Source organism: Bos taurus, chromosome 18 (genome assembly GCF_002263795.3).
Source record: "Bos taurus isolate L1 Dominette 01449 registration number 42190680 breed Hereford chromosome 18, ARS-UCD2.0, whole genome shotgun sequence".
Taxonomy (NCBI): Eukaryota; Metazoa; Chordata; class Mammalia; order Artiodactyla; family Bovidae; genus Bos; species Bos taurus.
Window position 1 is genome coordinate 49,404,539 of NC_037345.1, and position 14,927 is coordinate 49,419,465.

Genomic DNA, 14,927 nt, shown 5'->3' on the forward strand with positions numbered 1-14,927 from the left:
AGGAAATTAAGATCCCACAGGTCGAGGGGCAACAAAGCCCACCCACCACAACTAGAGAGAAGCCCATGTACCACAACAATGAAAGACCCATGTGTGACGACTAAGACCGGACATAGAAACAAACAGATAAATAAATATATTTTTAAAAGATCAATTTGTTAAAAAAAAAACACCTATTTTATGTGTAGAGGTCAACACATTATAGAACACATTTTAGTAAGTTTAGTTTATACACTCATCACCACAATTCAGTTTCAGAACAGCTCAATCATCCCATTTCATATAGATAAGATTATACAATACGTAGAATTCTGTGTCTGGTTTTTGTCACTTAGCATCACGTTCCAAATGGTTGCATGTATCACTAGTTGGTTCCTTTTCATTGCTGAATTCACTGTACGGCTAGACCACACTTTGTTCGTCTGTCTACCTGTTGATGAGCTTTCCAGATGTTTCCAGTATGGAGGTTGTTATGAATAATGCTGCTATGAAATATTCACTTACAAGTACTTGTGTGGACAGATAATTTCTTTTTCTTGTTTTTTTTTTTTTTGAGAAGAGTTCCAGGAGTCAAATGGCTGAGTCATGTGATCAGAGTATGTTTACCTACTGACACTTTTTTCCAAAGCAGCTGGAACGATTTTCTCTTTTCTTTTTGGCTGGGGTGGGTCTTTGTTGCTGTGCATGGGCTCTCTCTAGCTGCGGTGATCAGGGGATACTCTTCATTGAGTTGTGCAGGCTTGTCATTGCGGTGGCTTCTCTTGTTGCAGAGCATGGGCTCTAGAGTGCAGGCTCAGTAGTCGTGGTGTAGGGGCTTACGTGTTCCATGGCACGAGGGATCTTCCCGGACCAGGGATCGAACCTGTGTGGCCTGCATTAGCAGGAGGATTCTTAACCACTGGCCACCAAGAAGTCTTGGACCCCTTTTCTTGAAGGATCATTTTATACTCTCTTCTCTCTCATCAGACCTCAAAACTTTTTCTTTCTTGCTCTTAACTGATGACTGTGTTTCCCATTTGAATGAGAACATACAAGGAATCACAATTTCAGCATCCTCTGACCCATATCTACCAGTCTGTGGCACCTGTTAACTTCCTTTGCTATAAAAGAAATCTGTTTCTGTGTTCATACACTTCACTGCAGACACTAGATATATTTCCACCACAAGCAATTCTCCAGTTCTCTGCAGACTCCAACTGCTGTCCTACAATTTAATTTCGTTCGGACACTAACTACACGGAGTTGCAGCAGACCCCACAGGTTAAGGACAGAGAGTAACAGAGGAAATCCACTTTCAGTGAGGTGGTTGTGGAAGGGCTCTGTAAGGTAGTAACAGGTAAGTGGACATCTGAAGGATGAGAAGCATCTAGTCAGTGATGAGTGGAGGGAACAGCTCTTTCACAAAGGAATGAAGTAAAAAATTTGGCATGTTCAATACCCTGAAAGATAAGGTTCCCAAATCATAATGACAGTGATAGGAGATGAGTCAGAAGAGGTTGGCAGAGGACTTCCCTGGTGGTCCAGCGGCTAAGACTTCATGCTCCCAATGCAGGGGGTTCAGGTTCAACTCCCTGGTAAGGGAACTAGATCCCACATGCCACAACTAAAGATCCTGCATGCCACGACTAACACCTGGTGCAGCCAAATAAACCTTCAGTCACAAAGTAGTGTCCGACCCTGCGACCCCGTGGACTGCAGCATGCCAGGCTTCCCTGTCCTCCACTGTCTCCTGGGGTTTGCTCAAACTCATGTTCATTGAGTCGATGATGCCATCCAACCATCTCGTCGTCTGTTGCTCTCTTCTCCTCCTGCCCTCAATCTTTCCCAGCAGCAGGGCCTTGTCTTCAGAGTCAGATCTTCGCATCAGGTGGCCAAAGTTTTAGGGCTTCAACTTCAGCATCAGTCCTTCCAATGAATATTCAGGGTTGATTTCCTTTAGGATTGACTGGTTTGATCTCCTTGCTGTCCTAGGGACTCTCAAGAGTCTTCTCCACTACCACAGTTCAAATGCATCAATTCTTTGGGGCTCAGCCTTCTTTGTGGTCCAATTCTCTTTATTTATAAATAAATAAATACTTTTTAAAAATAAGAGATTGGCAGGGGCCTTTTAGGTGAAGGAATTTGATTTTATTACGATCAATAGCCAGTGGTACTCTTTATAGGTAAAGAAGAGTCCTCTAGTGGCTGTAAGCATGAATTACAGGCGGGGAGGAGCAGATGGTACGCATGATGATGCCAGCTGAACCAGGTGGTGACAGTGGGCGTGATAAGAAAGGCAGGCAGATTTCAGTTATGTTTCAATACAATCCAAAAAGATGCTTTGATGAACAGAGTGGAGGGCAAAGATGAGGGAAGAATCAAGAATAACTCCCCATGTTCTGACTGAGGTTTGGCAGTGATAGTCACTGAGGTGGGGGAGACTAGTGTAGGCAGGGCAGGAGAGAGAGTTAGGACAGAAGAGAGACTTCAGCTTTTGATGCGTAGATTGGACGAACACCTTAAGTCCTCACTCCAACTCTGTGAGGTAGGGACTATCTTTAGCTCTACTTTAAGTATGATGCTTTTGGCTGAATGCTTGTGTCCTTTCAAGATTCCTGTGTCGGAAGCTGACCTCCAACGTGATGGTATTTGGAGATGAAGACTTTGGTGGGGTGAGACGTCATAAGGGTAGAGCCCTCATGCATGAGATTACTGCCTTTATAAAAGAGGCCCAGAGAACTCCCTTGCCCTTCCACCAAGTGAGGACACATGAGAAGATGGTCATCCATGAACCAGAAAGCAGGCGCTCACCAGATACCAAATCTGCTGATGCCTTGCTCTTGGACTCCCCAGGCCCTAGTGAAAGTCAAAGTGTTAGTTGCTCAGTCGTGTCTGACTTCGCCACTCCATGGACCTTAGCTCTTCAGGCTCCTCTGTCCATGGAATTCTTCAGGCACTACTGCATTGGGTTGCCATTCCCGTCTCCAGGGGACCTTCCCCACCCAGGGATCGAACCCGGGTCTCCCACATTGCAGGTACATTCTTTATTGTTCGAGCCACCAGGGATCCCAGGCTCTAGAACTGTGCGAAATTTAAATGTTTGTTGTTTATAAACCACCTATTTTACGATATTTTGTTATAGCAACCTGAGTGGACTAAAACATATGAAGAAACTGAGTGGCAGAGAAATTACCGTGCCCGGATTATAAAGTTAGAAGCTGTTGATATTTTCATTTTCTACTTCTTCCCTCCATCCAAATGTTCATTTTCTCATCCATCCATTCTTCTAATCATCCAACTGCCCATTTTCCCATTTCCCCATCTACATCTTTCCCAATCTATCTATCTGTCTCCATCCAGCCGTCCCCTCACCTGCCAGTAAATATTCATCATATGCCACGTTCCCCAGACATCTGACACCTGATGCACAGGAAGGGGGGGCTTCCCAGGTGGCTCCGTGGTGAAGAACCCACCTGCTAATGCAGGAGATGTAATAGACTCAGGTTTGATCCCTGAGTCGGGATCCCCTGGAGGAGGGAATGGCAACCTACTCCAGTATTCTTGCCTGGATCCCATGGGTAGAAGAGCCTGGCAGGCTACAGTCCACAGGGTCGCAAAGAGTAGGACATGACTGAAGCTACTTAGCAAGCACGCATGTACAGGAAGGAAGGTCATGGATAAGCAGACATGAGACAGACACACTGGTGTGCAATTTAATCGAAGATATTTATTGAATGCTTTTCCGGTTGGCCTCGGTGGCTCAGCAAAGGGGTAGAGCAGAGGGACACGTGCAATGACAGAGTGCGTCCCTCAGCCTCCAGAGGCTTCAGGTCCTGCAGTCTTCCTTCCCGGTGGATGACTGATCAGTCCTGACTGTGAGACACAGACACTTAGCACTTTTTGTAGACGGAGCGCCCACCCTGACTTCCCCCTTCCCGTGAGGACGCAGGTGCCCCTGGTCCAAGAAGCCTGGCCTCCGAGCTGTATCCCTTACCATGGGGAGAAGTCCTGTGCTTTCCAATTCTCCAACGTTGTCTCTTGGGAGTTAGGCCAATCGTTGCTCCAGTCCGCGTCAAAGTTTCCACAGGCCCCACACAGCTTCCCAGCATGGTCATCGCTGACCACCACAGCCAGCTGCCCATCGGCGCCAAGCTTCACCTGAACCCCCTCCTTCTGCTGGACTAGCACAGAGCCGTCAGGGTTCTGACTCACGGACACAGATGTTAACACCTCAGCTGGGAGGTCCACTTGGAGACCATTCACCTGGTGGTTTTGGCGGGGGGAAAGGTGCGTGAAACACAGAGGTGAGGCTGGAACTACAGAGAAGCTGGTTGTTACAACAAAGGAGACCCCAAGGAAGACAATGAGTCCAAGGAGCAAACACAGAGAGGCAGATGCTGAAAGAGATAAGGCCCGGATGGATGCACCAAATGGAGAGATGGACACCTAAGATAATCAGAGATGTGGATGAATGGATAGAAGCACGGAGAGTGGATGGATGAAGACATGGATCAACGCATAAGTAGGTGTGCACACAACATTCCAAAGGCACCTGGGGTTGGGGGGAGGCACTTGCACCAGAGAGATAAACAACGAGTCAAACCCCAGCATCATCCTGTCTAATTCTAGTTTCCAAAATAAAAAGAACCCTTGAGCATGTCCTGTTAAGTTACTGGTTCCCTAACAAGGCAACTTCATCCCTTATTTTTGCCATGCTGATGTCTGAAGACAAGTCATGACCTCGCCAGTGTAATAACCATGTGAGAAAATGACCGTTTGTCCATCACAGGCTGTGGACTCAGTAACCGTGGTAACCTGGTGAGTTTTTTTCTTCTAAATAAGTGTTGTCTGTTTTCTCTGATGAGTTAACCCTTGTAAAGTTAGACTCCCTGGAGAGCCTTCTTTCAAAGAAAAGTTTCTTTTTTTCAAAATGCTTTTGTATGTGACGCTTCCTCTGCCAGATGACTGGAAAGTCAGGTAGATAAGAAAGATAAGTAGACAGATCTGAAGAGGTGGATGGATGGACGGATGGTGAATCAATGGAAGGAAGGAATGGAGGGGGAAGGAAGGGAGGCAAAAAGGAAGGACAGGTGGAAGGAGGAGAGGAGGAGGATGGATGGATGCTGTGAAGGACAGCTGGAGAGGCGGGCGGGAAATCTCAGCAGGCTGCAAGCTTAGATGGTATAAGAAGTGGGACTGAGTTATCTGTGTTCCCAGCACATGGCCTGGTGCAGAGGGACCAGGCGGGTCACAAAACCAGCTGCTTCCTGGGGCCAGACCCTGATCTGGGTACTGGTGACAAAGTGACGACCGAGGGGAACAGGATCCCTGCCCACCTGAGGATTGTATGCCATTGAGGGAGCACGTCAACAAACACGAAGAAACAATGGATGACTTCAGAGAGTGACTAGCACTGCAAGGGGATAAAACAGAATGACCGCACAGAGGCTGGGCTGAAGAGGGAGAGCTTCCGTAGGGCGTTGGGAAAGGTCTCTCTGTAGAAGCGGTGAGACTGGAACTGAGATCTGAAGGATGAGAAGGAGCAGAGGCTTAGGAAATCTGGAAGGAGAGTACTGCAGCAGGGGGAAGCGCAGCAGCCCGGCGGTGGGAACAAGCGTGGTCCACTGTGAACAGCATAAAGGCCAGCTCGGCCTGTTAGCAGCACAGCCCATGAGCTCAGGAAGGAGCTGGAGGCGATGAGGCTGGCGAGGCCAGCGGGAGTCTGATCGCATAAAGTCTTGCAGGCCGTGGAAGGGAGGTGGCTTGAGTTTGGAATGTTGCTCTGAGAAGTCGCTGCAGAGTTTAAAGCAGCAGAATGGCCCGATCCGATTCACATTTCTAGAGCATCTGTCTGCTGTGTAGAGAATTGTTTCTGGACAGATGAGCAAAGGAAGGTTGTGAGTAGGGGTCTGCAGTAATCTCACTCCTGGGCATATATCCAGAGAAAAAACGTAGGTCAAAAAGACACATGTACCCCAGTGTTCATTCACTGAAGCACTACTTACAAGAGCCAGGACATGGAAGCAATCTAAATTCCATCAACAGACGAATGGATAAAGAAGATGTGGTACATATACACAAGGGAATATTACTCAGCCATAAAAAGGAATGAAATTGGGTCATTTGTAGAGACACGGATGGACCCAGAGTCTGTCACACAGACAGAAGTAAGTCAGAAAAAGAAATATATTCATGCATGGATTTGCAATCTAGAAAAAGGGTACAAATGAACCTATTTGCAGGGCAGGAATAGAGACGCAGACACAGGGAATGGACATGAAGACGTGGAGGAGGGCGGTGGGATGAACTGGAGGTCGGGATTGACCGTATACGCACTGCCACGTGTAAAACCGACCGCTGTTGGGAGCGTGCTGGATAGTGTGGGGAGCTCAGCTAGGTGCTCTGGGACGACCTAGATGGGTGGGAGGGAGGTGAGGGGACACACGTATATATATGCCTGATTCCCTTCATTGTGCAATAGAAACTAACACAACATTATAAAGCAACTACACCCCAATACAAAAATTAAAAACATATTCAACGTAACAAAAGAGCAGGGGCCTGTTCACCTGAATTATGGGTCCAGCAGAGAGTCAGTCAGAGAAAGAGTGACTGATCTAGACTATGCTAAAGAGAGAACACAAGCTTCCCTGCTGAAAGCAGGGCTGAGTCTCGGACCATCTCCCTGCACGGGGGAGGAATGCAGAGCATCCCCTGGGGGAGGGGTGTGTGGAGCACGGGCTACACCCCTACTGGACCTAGAAGACACCGGTGCATGGCGCTGCAATCCAAGAACAGGCCATGGAAACAGGACACGGGAGCTTTAGAGCAGCCTGACGACTGTGTTTGGTCATGAGGCTCTATGACACAGGCCATGGCGGAGCAGACTGTGAGTCCTCATCAGCCCTCAGTTCGGCCAGAGAGACTCTCTCTAGACATTTGGAATCAGGGTGGTGAGAACTGTGGAGTTTGGCAAATGCAAGACAGTGATAAGTCAGTGGAAGTCAAGGGACAGAAGGGAGGACCCATCTGGGCTGGAATGGACTCAGGAGACAAACAGTGACAGGCCTGAGGGGACCCTGAGAGCAAGCTGAAACACAGCTGAGGGCAGAGGAAAGTGGCCTGGAATTGACGGAGTTCAAAGAACGGTCCCACTGAGCGAGCACTGCGCCTGGAGTCTATCTCGGTCCCCTGTGTCCACACCGTCACCACCAGCACTCCATTGCCATCAAAGTGGTTCAGGGCATGGGTGGTGCTTGTGGGTTCAAGGCTTGGATCTCTGAGGTACTCTCTGAGTGACCTGAGTAAATGACTTCACCTTTTTGGGCCCTGGTTTCCCCTCTGAGTAAACGGAGATAATGATAATCCCTGTTTCATGAGTATGTTGGAGGGAGTCACAGAGAATGAAGCTGACTGGTGATCAGCAAGTCTTAAACACAGAGGTACAAATCCAGGGCACCTAGATCCAGCCACTCCTGAGGCTGTATCCCTGGATTTTCTAGTTACATGGGCTGATAAATTCAGTTTTGCTCAAGGCACTCTGAAATTGGTTTTCTCTCACTTGAAACCATAGAGTCTTGCTTAACACTAACATCTAAACGGGTAAGTTACTTGACTGTGCTTTTGCTCCTCAAGAACTCAGCCAGAAGAGAGGGACTAAGTTTGAAGTATTGACACAAATACAAACCCAGAGAAACAAATTGCAGAGATCTGTGAAGAAAACAGACGTTAGGACAGACAGGGCACAAGGAACGAAGGCACACTGCAACAGGAAGAACAAAGCCCAGGGGAGACACAGTCCCTGTGTCCTGGCTTACCCATACACCCTTGTTTTGGGTCACAGTCACCAGCCCGTCCTGGAAGAAGATATGAACCCGGGCCACGGCTTCCACTTTGCCTTTGCAGGGCTGGACATCGGCAACCACACGGTACCAAGGCACAGTCTCCTGTGATCCTGGGCAGCGGAAAGAGATCTCGTAGACACCAGGGGAGCTGACGGCGCTGTGGGCCCCATCGAAGGTGGTGAGGTTGGCACCCACAGAGAGGGAACAGAGGCCATGGGGCACCCAGCAGTCCCGGGTCCCAGCCTGGACCTCGCATACACGGCCCAGCGGGCAGCTGGCTGCCTGGCATGTCAGGCCGGTGCTTGAGGAACAGGAACAGCGCTGGCTGCAGTCCGAGGTGAGCAGGGAGGAGTTCACCTGTGCACAGAAAAGGGCAGGTGACAAGGTGCGGTGGACTGCAAACACGGCCACCACCTTCCACCCTCTGCATCCATCCGGGGTCACTCTGCAGTAACTTCCTCTAAGAAATGGAGTTTAGGACTTGCCTGGTGGTGCAGTGGATAAGTCTGCCAACCAATGCAGGGGACCTAGGTTTGACCCCTAGTCCAGGAAGATCCCACATGCTGAGGGGCAACGAAGCCCGTGGGTCGCATCTACTGAGCCTGTACTCTAGAACGAGAAGCTGCCGAAGCAGAAGCTCAAGTACTACGATGAAGAGTAACCCCTGCTCACTGCAACCACAGAAAGCTCACATGCAGCAATGAAGACTCAACCCCAGCACAGCCAAAAATAAATAAATTTTTTAAAAAAGAAAGAGTGTTTTTTAAAAAAGAAAGAAATGGAGTTTATTTCCCCTTTCCCATTAATCTGAGCTGGACTTAAGACTATGCCTTGGTTATTGCAATGCAGCAGAAGCAACGCTGTGCCAGGTTCAAGCCTGGACCTCAAGAGACCCGACAGCTTTACTACTCTTTCTTGGAACCCTGTCCAGCCACCACAGGCTAGCCCACCCAAGGAGGAGAGATCTCATGGAAGAGGGACGGCCAACCCTCAGCTGACCCACTGGGGGACTACAGAAGTATGAGTGAGCCCAGGGATGGCAGAAGAACTGCCCTGCTGAGCCCAGGCCAAACAGCAGAGCTGCAGAATTGTGAACAGTTTTTTGTTTTTTTTTTGTTTGGCATCTTCTTTCCAAGAAGTCCTGCACTTCTAGACCCTCCAGGCTACCATTCTGCTATTAATAAAACTAGGATGAGGGACTTCCCCGGTGGTTCAGTGATTAAGACTCTGCCCTGCAATGCACGGGACACGAGTTCAATCCCTGGTCGGGGAACCAAGATCCCACACACTGTGGGGCAACTGAGTCTGCATGCTGCAACTACAGAACCTGTGTGCCACAACTAGAGAGAAGCCTGCATGCTGCACTAAAGACCGCATGCAGCAAAAAAACAAAAACCTGGGATGAATGGGGAAGGAATGCGGTAATCTATCTTTCCTTTATTTGACAAACATGCTTCTGAAGAAGCAGGACAGCCTCATGGTTCAGAGGTGAGTCCAGGCTGCTGGGGTATGAACCCCAGACTCCTCCCTTGCTGATGGGTAGCCTTGAGCTGACTTCTCTTTGTCATCTGTAAAATGGGGAACATAATAGTCCGTGTCTTGCAGAATTGCTGTGACTATCGAATGACTTAACACCTATAACCAACTTAGTGCATAGTGAGAGCTCCAAAAACATCAATCATGGGCTTCCCTAGGGGTTCAGTGGTAAAGAATCCGTCTGCCAATACAGGAAACACAAACCTGTGTCAAACCCCATTCCAGGTCCAGAAAGATCCCATATGCCTTGGAGCAACTAAGCCTGCGTGCCACAACTGTTGAGCCTGTGCCCTAAAGCCCAGGAGCCACAACTACTGAGCCCACACGTTACAGCTACTGAAGCCCGTGTGCTCTAGAGCCTGTGCTCTGCAAGAAGAGAAGCACCAAATGAGAAACCCGTGCCCCACAACTAGAGAGCAGCCCCCACTTGCCGCAACTACAGAAAAGCCCGAGCAGCAACAGAGACCCAGCACTGCCAAAAATGAAATAATCTTTTTTAAAAATCCATCACAAAAATAAATTAGCTCTTAACTTTCAATTCCCATTGTTAAATGGCCATAGTTGTGCTACCTACTGCTGCTGCTGCTGCTGAGTCACTTCAGTCGTGTCCGACTCTATGTGACCCCAGAGACAGCAGCCCACCAGGCTCCTCTGTCCCTGGGATTCTCCAGGCAAGAGTACTGGAGTGGGTTGCCGATTCCCTCTCCAGAGTGCTACCTACTACACTGCTGTAAATTAGTGTTATTTTTCCTGGGTGTGATGAATGTGGAGGGTGAGGCCCAGTGCTCAGCAAGTGCCTTTCGATCACCCCTGGCTCCTCAGACACCCAGGGTGCAAGGATGATGGTTAACCCCATTTTACAGATAGAGAAAATGAGGCTCACACAGAGGACTGCAGTAGGTCCAATATCACCCTCTCTACAAAGATATCAGGTCCTAACGCCTAGAGCTACTCAATGTCACCTTATATGGAGAAAGCGTGTTTGCAGATGTGATTAAGGATTTTGAGATGGAGAGATTAATCCTGGCAGGCTTTAAACACAGTCAAGTGTATTCTTAGAAGCAGGAGGCAGAGGGAGATTTTAGGGCACACAGCAAAGACGGGGGGACATGTGACATGGAAACAGAAATTGGAGTGATGTGACCACAAGCCAAGAGCTTCCCAGGTGGCCCAGTGGTAAAGAATCCACCTGCCAATGCAGAAGATTTGGGTTTGGTCCCTAGGTCAGGAAGATCCCCTGGAGGAGGAAGTGGCAACCCACTCCAGTATTTTTGCTTGCAGAATCCCATGGACACAGGAGCCTGGCGGGCCACAGTCCATGGGGTCGCAAAGAGTTGGACCCAACTCACCAACTAAAATAGTGAGGGTTAGTCATTCTGTCCTGTCTGACTCTTTGCGACCCTATGGACAGGAGCCTGCCAGGCTCCTCTGTCCATGGGATTTCCCAGGCAAGACTACTGGAGTGGGTTGCCATTTCCTTCTCCAGGGGATCTTCCCAACCCAGGGACCAAACCTGTGTCTCCTGCATTGCAGGAGGATTCTGTACCATCTGAGCCACCGGGGTAACCAAAAACAACCAAAGACAAGGCCGTAAGCCAAGGAATGCCTGCAGCCACCAAAAGCCAGGAGAGACAAGGAACAGATTTCCCCCTAGAGCTGTCATCTTGGCCCACCTATTCTGGTTTCTGACTTCTGGCCTCTATAACTAAACAAGAGAATAAATTTCTCTTGTTTTAAGGCATCAAGCTATGGTCATTTGTCACAGCAGCCATAGGAAACTAATACCGGGACTTCACCAGCATTGAGTCACAGGAGGGAAATGTGGCAGCCTCCCTGTCCCCATCCTCGAGGGGATCAGCACAGAAATTCTGAGTCTCCACAGACTTAGAGGATGAACTTATGGTTCCCGAGGGGGAGGATGGGAGGAAGAGATAGTTAGGGCGTTCAGGATGGACATGTACACACTGCTATGTTTAAAATGGATAACCAGCAAGGACTGATTGTATGGAACTCTGCTCAATGTGATGTGGCAGCCTGGATGGGAGGGGAGTTTGGGGGAGAATGGATACATGTATATGTATGAATGAGTCCCTTTGCTGTCCACCTGAAACCATCACAACATTGTCAATTGGCTATACCCCAATACAAAAAAAAAGTTTTTAAAAAAAGTAAAATACAGAAAATCTGAGTCTCCCTCAAGCTCCTCCATCCTCCTTGTCCACCTCAAGCTCCATGCTGCTGTTTAGTCCCTTCAGTCGTGTCTGACTCTTTGTGACCCCATGGACTGCAGCCCATCAGGCTCCTCTGTCCATGGGATTCTCCAGGCAAGAACACTGGAGTGGGTTTCCATTTCCTTTTCCAGGGGATCCTCCTGACTCAAGGATCAAACCCACATTTCCTGCATTGGCAGGCGGGTTCTTTACCTCTGACCCTCAAGCTCCTCCACCCTCCCTGCCCACTTCAAATTCCTCCTTACCGGCAAGTATCGGCCATCGTGGGTGCAGCCGCAGTCTTGGACAGGAATGCAGACGCCCTGGGACAGCAGGAAGCGGTCGTCACACTCACAGCCCTCAAAGCAGCGGGTGGTGCAGCCCGTGAGGCCAGAGAGAGCCGCGCAGGAGCCCTGGCAGGAGCGTGTGCAGACGGAGTAGTGGCTGTTGGTGGGGCACTGGAGCGCTGCAGAGAAAGGAGCAGGGTGGGGTCACGGCTGCTCACTGAGAAATGAACAGGACCCGCTGCACACCTGGATCTGAGCTGCCGGTGCTGGGGACACACAGCTCCAGCCCCTGCCCTGTGGGGCTCATGTCAGTGGGACAGACTGTGATGGTCCAGTGTGATCGGGGGAAATACAGGCAGAAGGTCAGGGCCAGGATGGGAGCTGTGAGGACCCAGGGGAAGCACGCATAGTGAGGGCCTGGGCTCTGGCTAAGCAACGGGTGGATGGTGTGGCTGCCTTGAGATGACGATCAAGGTTGAAAAATAAGAAGATTATGTTTGGGGTGAAATGCTGATGTCACATGGGAACACAGGAGGTGTGTGAGGGCCCCCTAAGGTCACCTAGTGGAAAATGCTCAGGAGGTCACTAGACCCATGAGGCTGGCAGTCAGGAGAGAGGTCAGAGAGGGAGACAGACAGTGTCCATTGCCTGCGTGTAGGTCCTGCCCTGAGAAGAATGAAGGAGACACAGCTCGGGCCTGGGGTCATGAGTGGCCACTGCTGTGTCCAGGAGAGTCTAAGGAAACACAGCCCTGTCCTGGGGGTTTGAAGGAAACAGATAAGCCCTGACTGGAGGTTAGCTAAGAGGTCTTGGGCTAGGAGTCTGAGGAGCCTGCAGTCTTGTCCTGAAGGATCTAAGGGGTGATGGTCCCATCTTGGCGGGGGTAGGGCGGGGGCCTGGGTGAGACTCAAGTTTTACTGTGTGACCTCCTGACCTGTCCGACCCACCCTCCCAAATCACCACAGATGTCCAGGAAGGGCCCTGAGAACTGTAAGAGAAGGTTTCAGGAGAGCGGGCCCCTGAAAGGAGTCTGAGAAGGGCCAGTCAGCCGGGCAGGAGTGAAGCCAGGAGCAGAGTGTGCTAAGGGAGGAACTGGGGCCCTGCCCCTGAGATGCAGACAGAACAGGGGGCCCCGAGCCCGAGCCGGAGTCCTCCCAGGGGTCCCCAGACACTCACGGCAGAAGCTGTCTGTCCTCCAAGGCTTCACAGCCATGCCGGCCGCCTGGCAGGCCGCTGTGTAGGCTGCCAGGCTGCGGCAGAGGTAGGTGACGTTGCCCTTCTGGGCACAGAGGTCATACACGCACTGGCGGAAGTACTCAGAGGGGCTCAGCGCCGCGTGGCAGGCTGAGAAGGGGCCGTTGGCATCCCGGAGCTGCCCACAGGCCTCGAGGCTCTCGTATGGTGCCGTCTGCTCTGCTGAGCACACAGGGCAGCCTTGGGGTCCACAGCCCTCGCTGCAGCCCTGGGAGGAGCCAGGTGCCCGCCATGCAGCTCCAAAGGCATCCACGCTGGGGGCCGTGGTGCCACTGGGCAGATCAAGGTCATCATTCCAGTTGCCATTGAAGTTGCCACAGAGCCCGCAGAGCCGGTTGCGGAAGGGGGAAGGGATGGATATGAGGATGTGGGCGTCGCCATCAAAGAGAAGCCGCAGGTCCTTGGTCGTCTGCAGAACGATGTTCCGGCCCTCCGCCGTCACCCGCACGTGACCCACAGCCACGGGCAGGGCTACGGCCTCACCATCCACAGTAACCTGGATGGAAGGGCCAGGTGGGTCAGGGACTCAGAGAAGCACAGGTCAGCCTGTCCCCTCGGACTCCCAGGCTACAGACTCTCTCTCAGTTCCACTAGGGTGAGGCCATGTCCCCCAGAGACTTCCCAGGGCAGAGTATGCTCCCTTCAGAGACCCCAGGCTGACAATGTCTCCTCAGTCTCCAAGGCTGGGGCCATGTCTCCTTCAGGCCCCCAGGACAGATCTATGTCCTCCTTAGTCCCCTTGCACTGGGTTCATATCGCTCTCAAAATCCCTAGGTTAGGCCCTCTCCTCCTCAGACCCCCCCAGGGCAAGGCCGGGTCCACTTACCTGCGGCCCTCGAGCCAGGGTCACCACCTGGCCGGCCACAGTAACCACCACACGTTGGGGATCTCCAGCTGCATTCTTCTCAAGCACAATTGTAAAGTCCTCGTCCCCAGGCTGTGGGTGGCAGACCTGGGCCAAGATATAGGAGCAGGAGCCATGCAGGTCATAGACGCGTCCATCCAGGGTAATGTAGTGGACGCCCCCATTGGCCAGGCAGCGGCCACAGCCGGTGGGGCGACAGGCCTGGACGCCGTCCTGCACCCGGCACTCCTCGTAGGGCCTGCAGGTCTCGCCCTCCTGGCAGCTGACTTGGCCGCCGGGTCCACACTGGCAGTGCCGCCCACACTCAGGGCCCGGGTAGAAGGTCTCGCCCAGCGGGTAGTAGCGGCCCTCGTGGAGGCAGCCGCACTGGCCCACAGGCACGCAGGTGTCTCCGCTGAGCACGAAGCCGGCGTCGCAGACGCAGCCCTCACGGCAGGTGGACTCGCAGCCCTCAGGCGCTGAGAGGCTGGGGCAGCTCACAGGGCAGGAGTCACCACAGAGCTGGTAGTGGCTGTGGGCAGGGCACTGGAAGGCTGCGGGGACAAGAGGGGAAGGAGGCAGGGCGTGAGGGAGGAGGACGCCGGGGAGGTACAGAGCGGGAGAAGCTGCTGGGGTGACTCTGTGTGTTTTGCCTGGGATATCTCATGAGCGAATCTGTCCAGGGATCTGAGTGGGGTGTCTGACCCAGCACGGCCAATGGGGGATTCAGTGTGGGGATCTGGGAAGCAGGTCTCTCTAGCCAGGCTGCGTAACAACCTGCTCAAGTATTTCTAAAGATCAAGTCGGTCTGACTGGGTGACTCCAACCTCATATATCTGACCAAGATATGCAGGATTAGAACCGACCGTGAGTATCTCAGGGTGTGAATCTTGCTGGGGTGTGGGGCCAGATGCATCTTGGGGTATGAATCCATCTGAGTATGCCTGCCTGTGGATGTCTGATCTGGAAGCCT

General features: G+C 51.5%; 1 protein-coding gene across 2 annotated transcripts in view; it reads right to left on the reverse strand.

Annotated features, from left to right (window-relative positions):
• Window positions 1-3,686: 3,686 nt before the first annotated feature.
• FCGBP (Fc gamma binding protein) overlaps window positions 3,687-14,927 on the reverse strand; it is a 52,904-nt gene continuing 41,663 nt past the window's right edge. For both annotated transcript variants that reach the window (XM_059877540.1, NM_001435058.1), the window contains exons 15-20: window positions 13,937-14,508; window positions 13,033-13,606; window positions 11,836-12,035; window positions 7,797-8,180; window positions 3,974-4,242; window positions 3,687-3,852 (exon numbers count right to left, since the gene is read on the reverse strand). In XM_059877540.1, coding sequence (XP_059733523.1) covers window positions 3,843-3,852; window positions 3,974-4,242; window positions 7,797-8,180; window positions 11,836-12,035; window positions 13,033-13,606; window positions 13,937-14,508 — 2,009 coding nt within the window. In that variant the 3' untranslated portion in view covers window positions 3,687-3,842. The remainder of the gene's footprint in view (window positions 3,853-3,973; window positions 4,243-7,796; window positions 8,181-11,835; window positions 12,036-13,032; window positions 13,607-13,936; window positions 14,509-14,927) is intronic.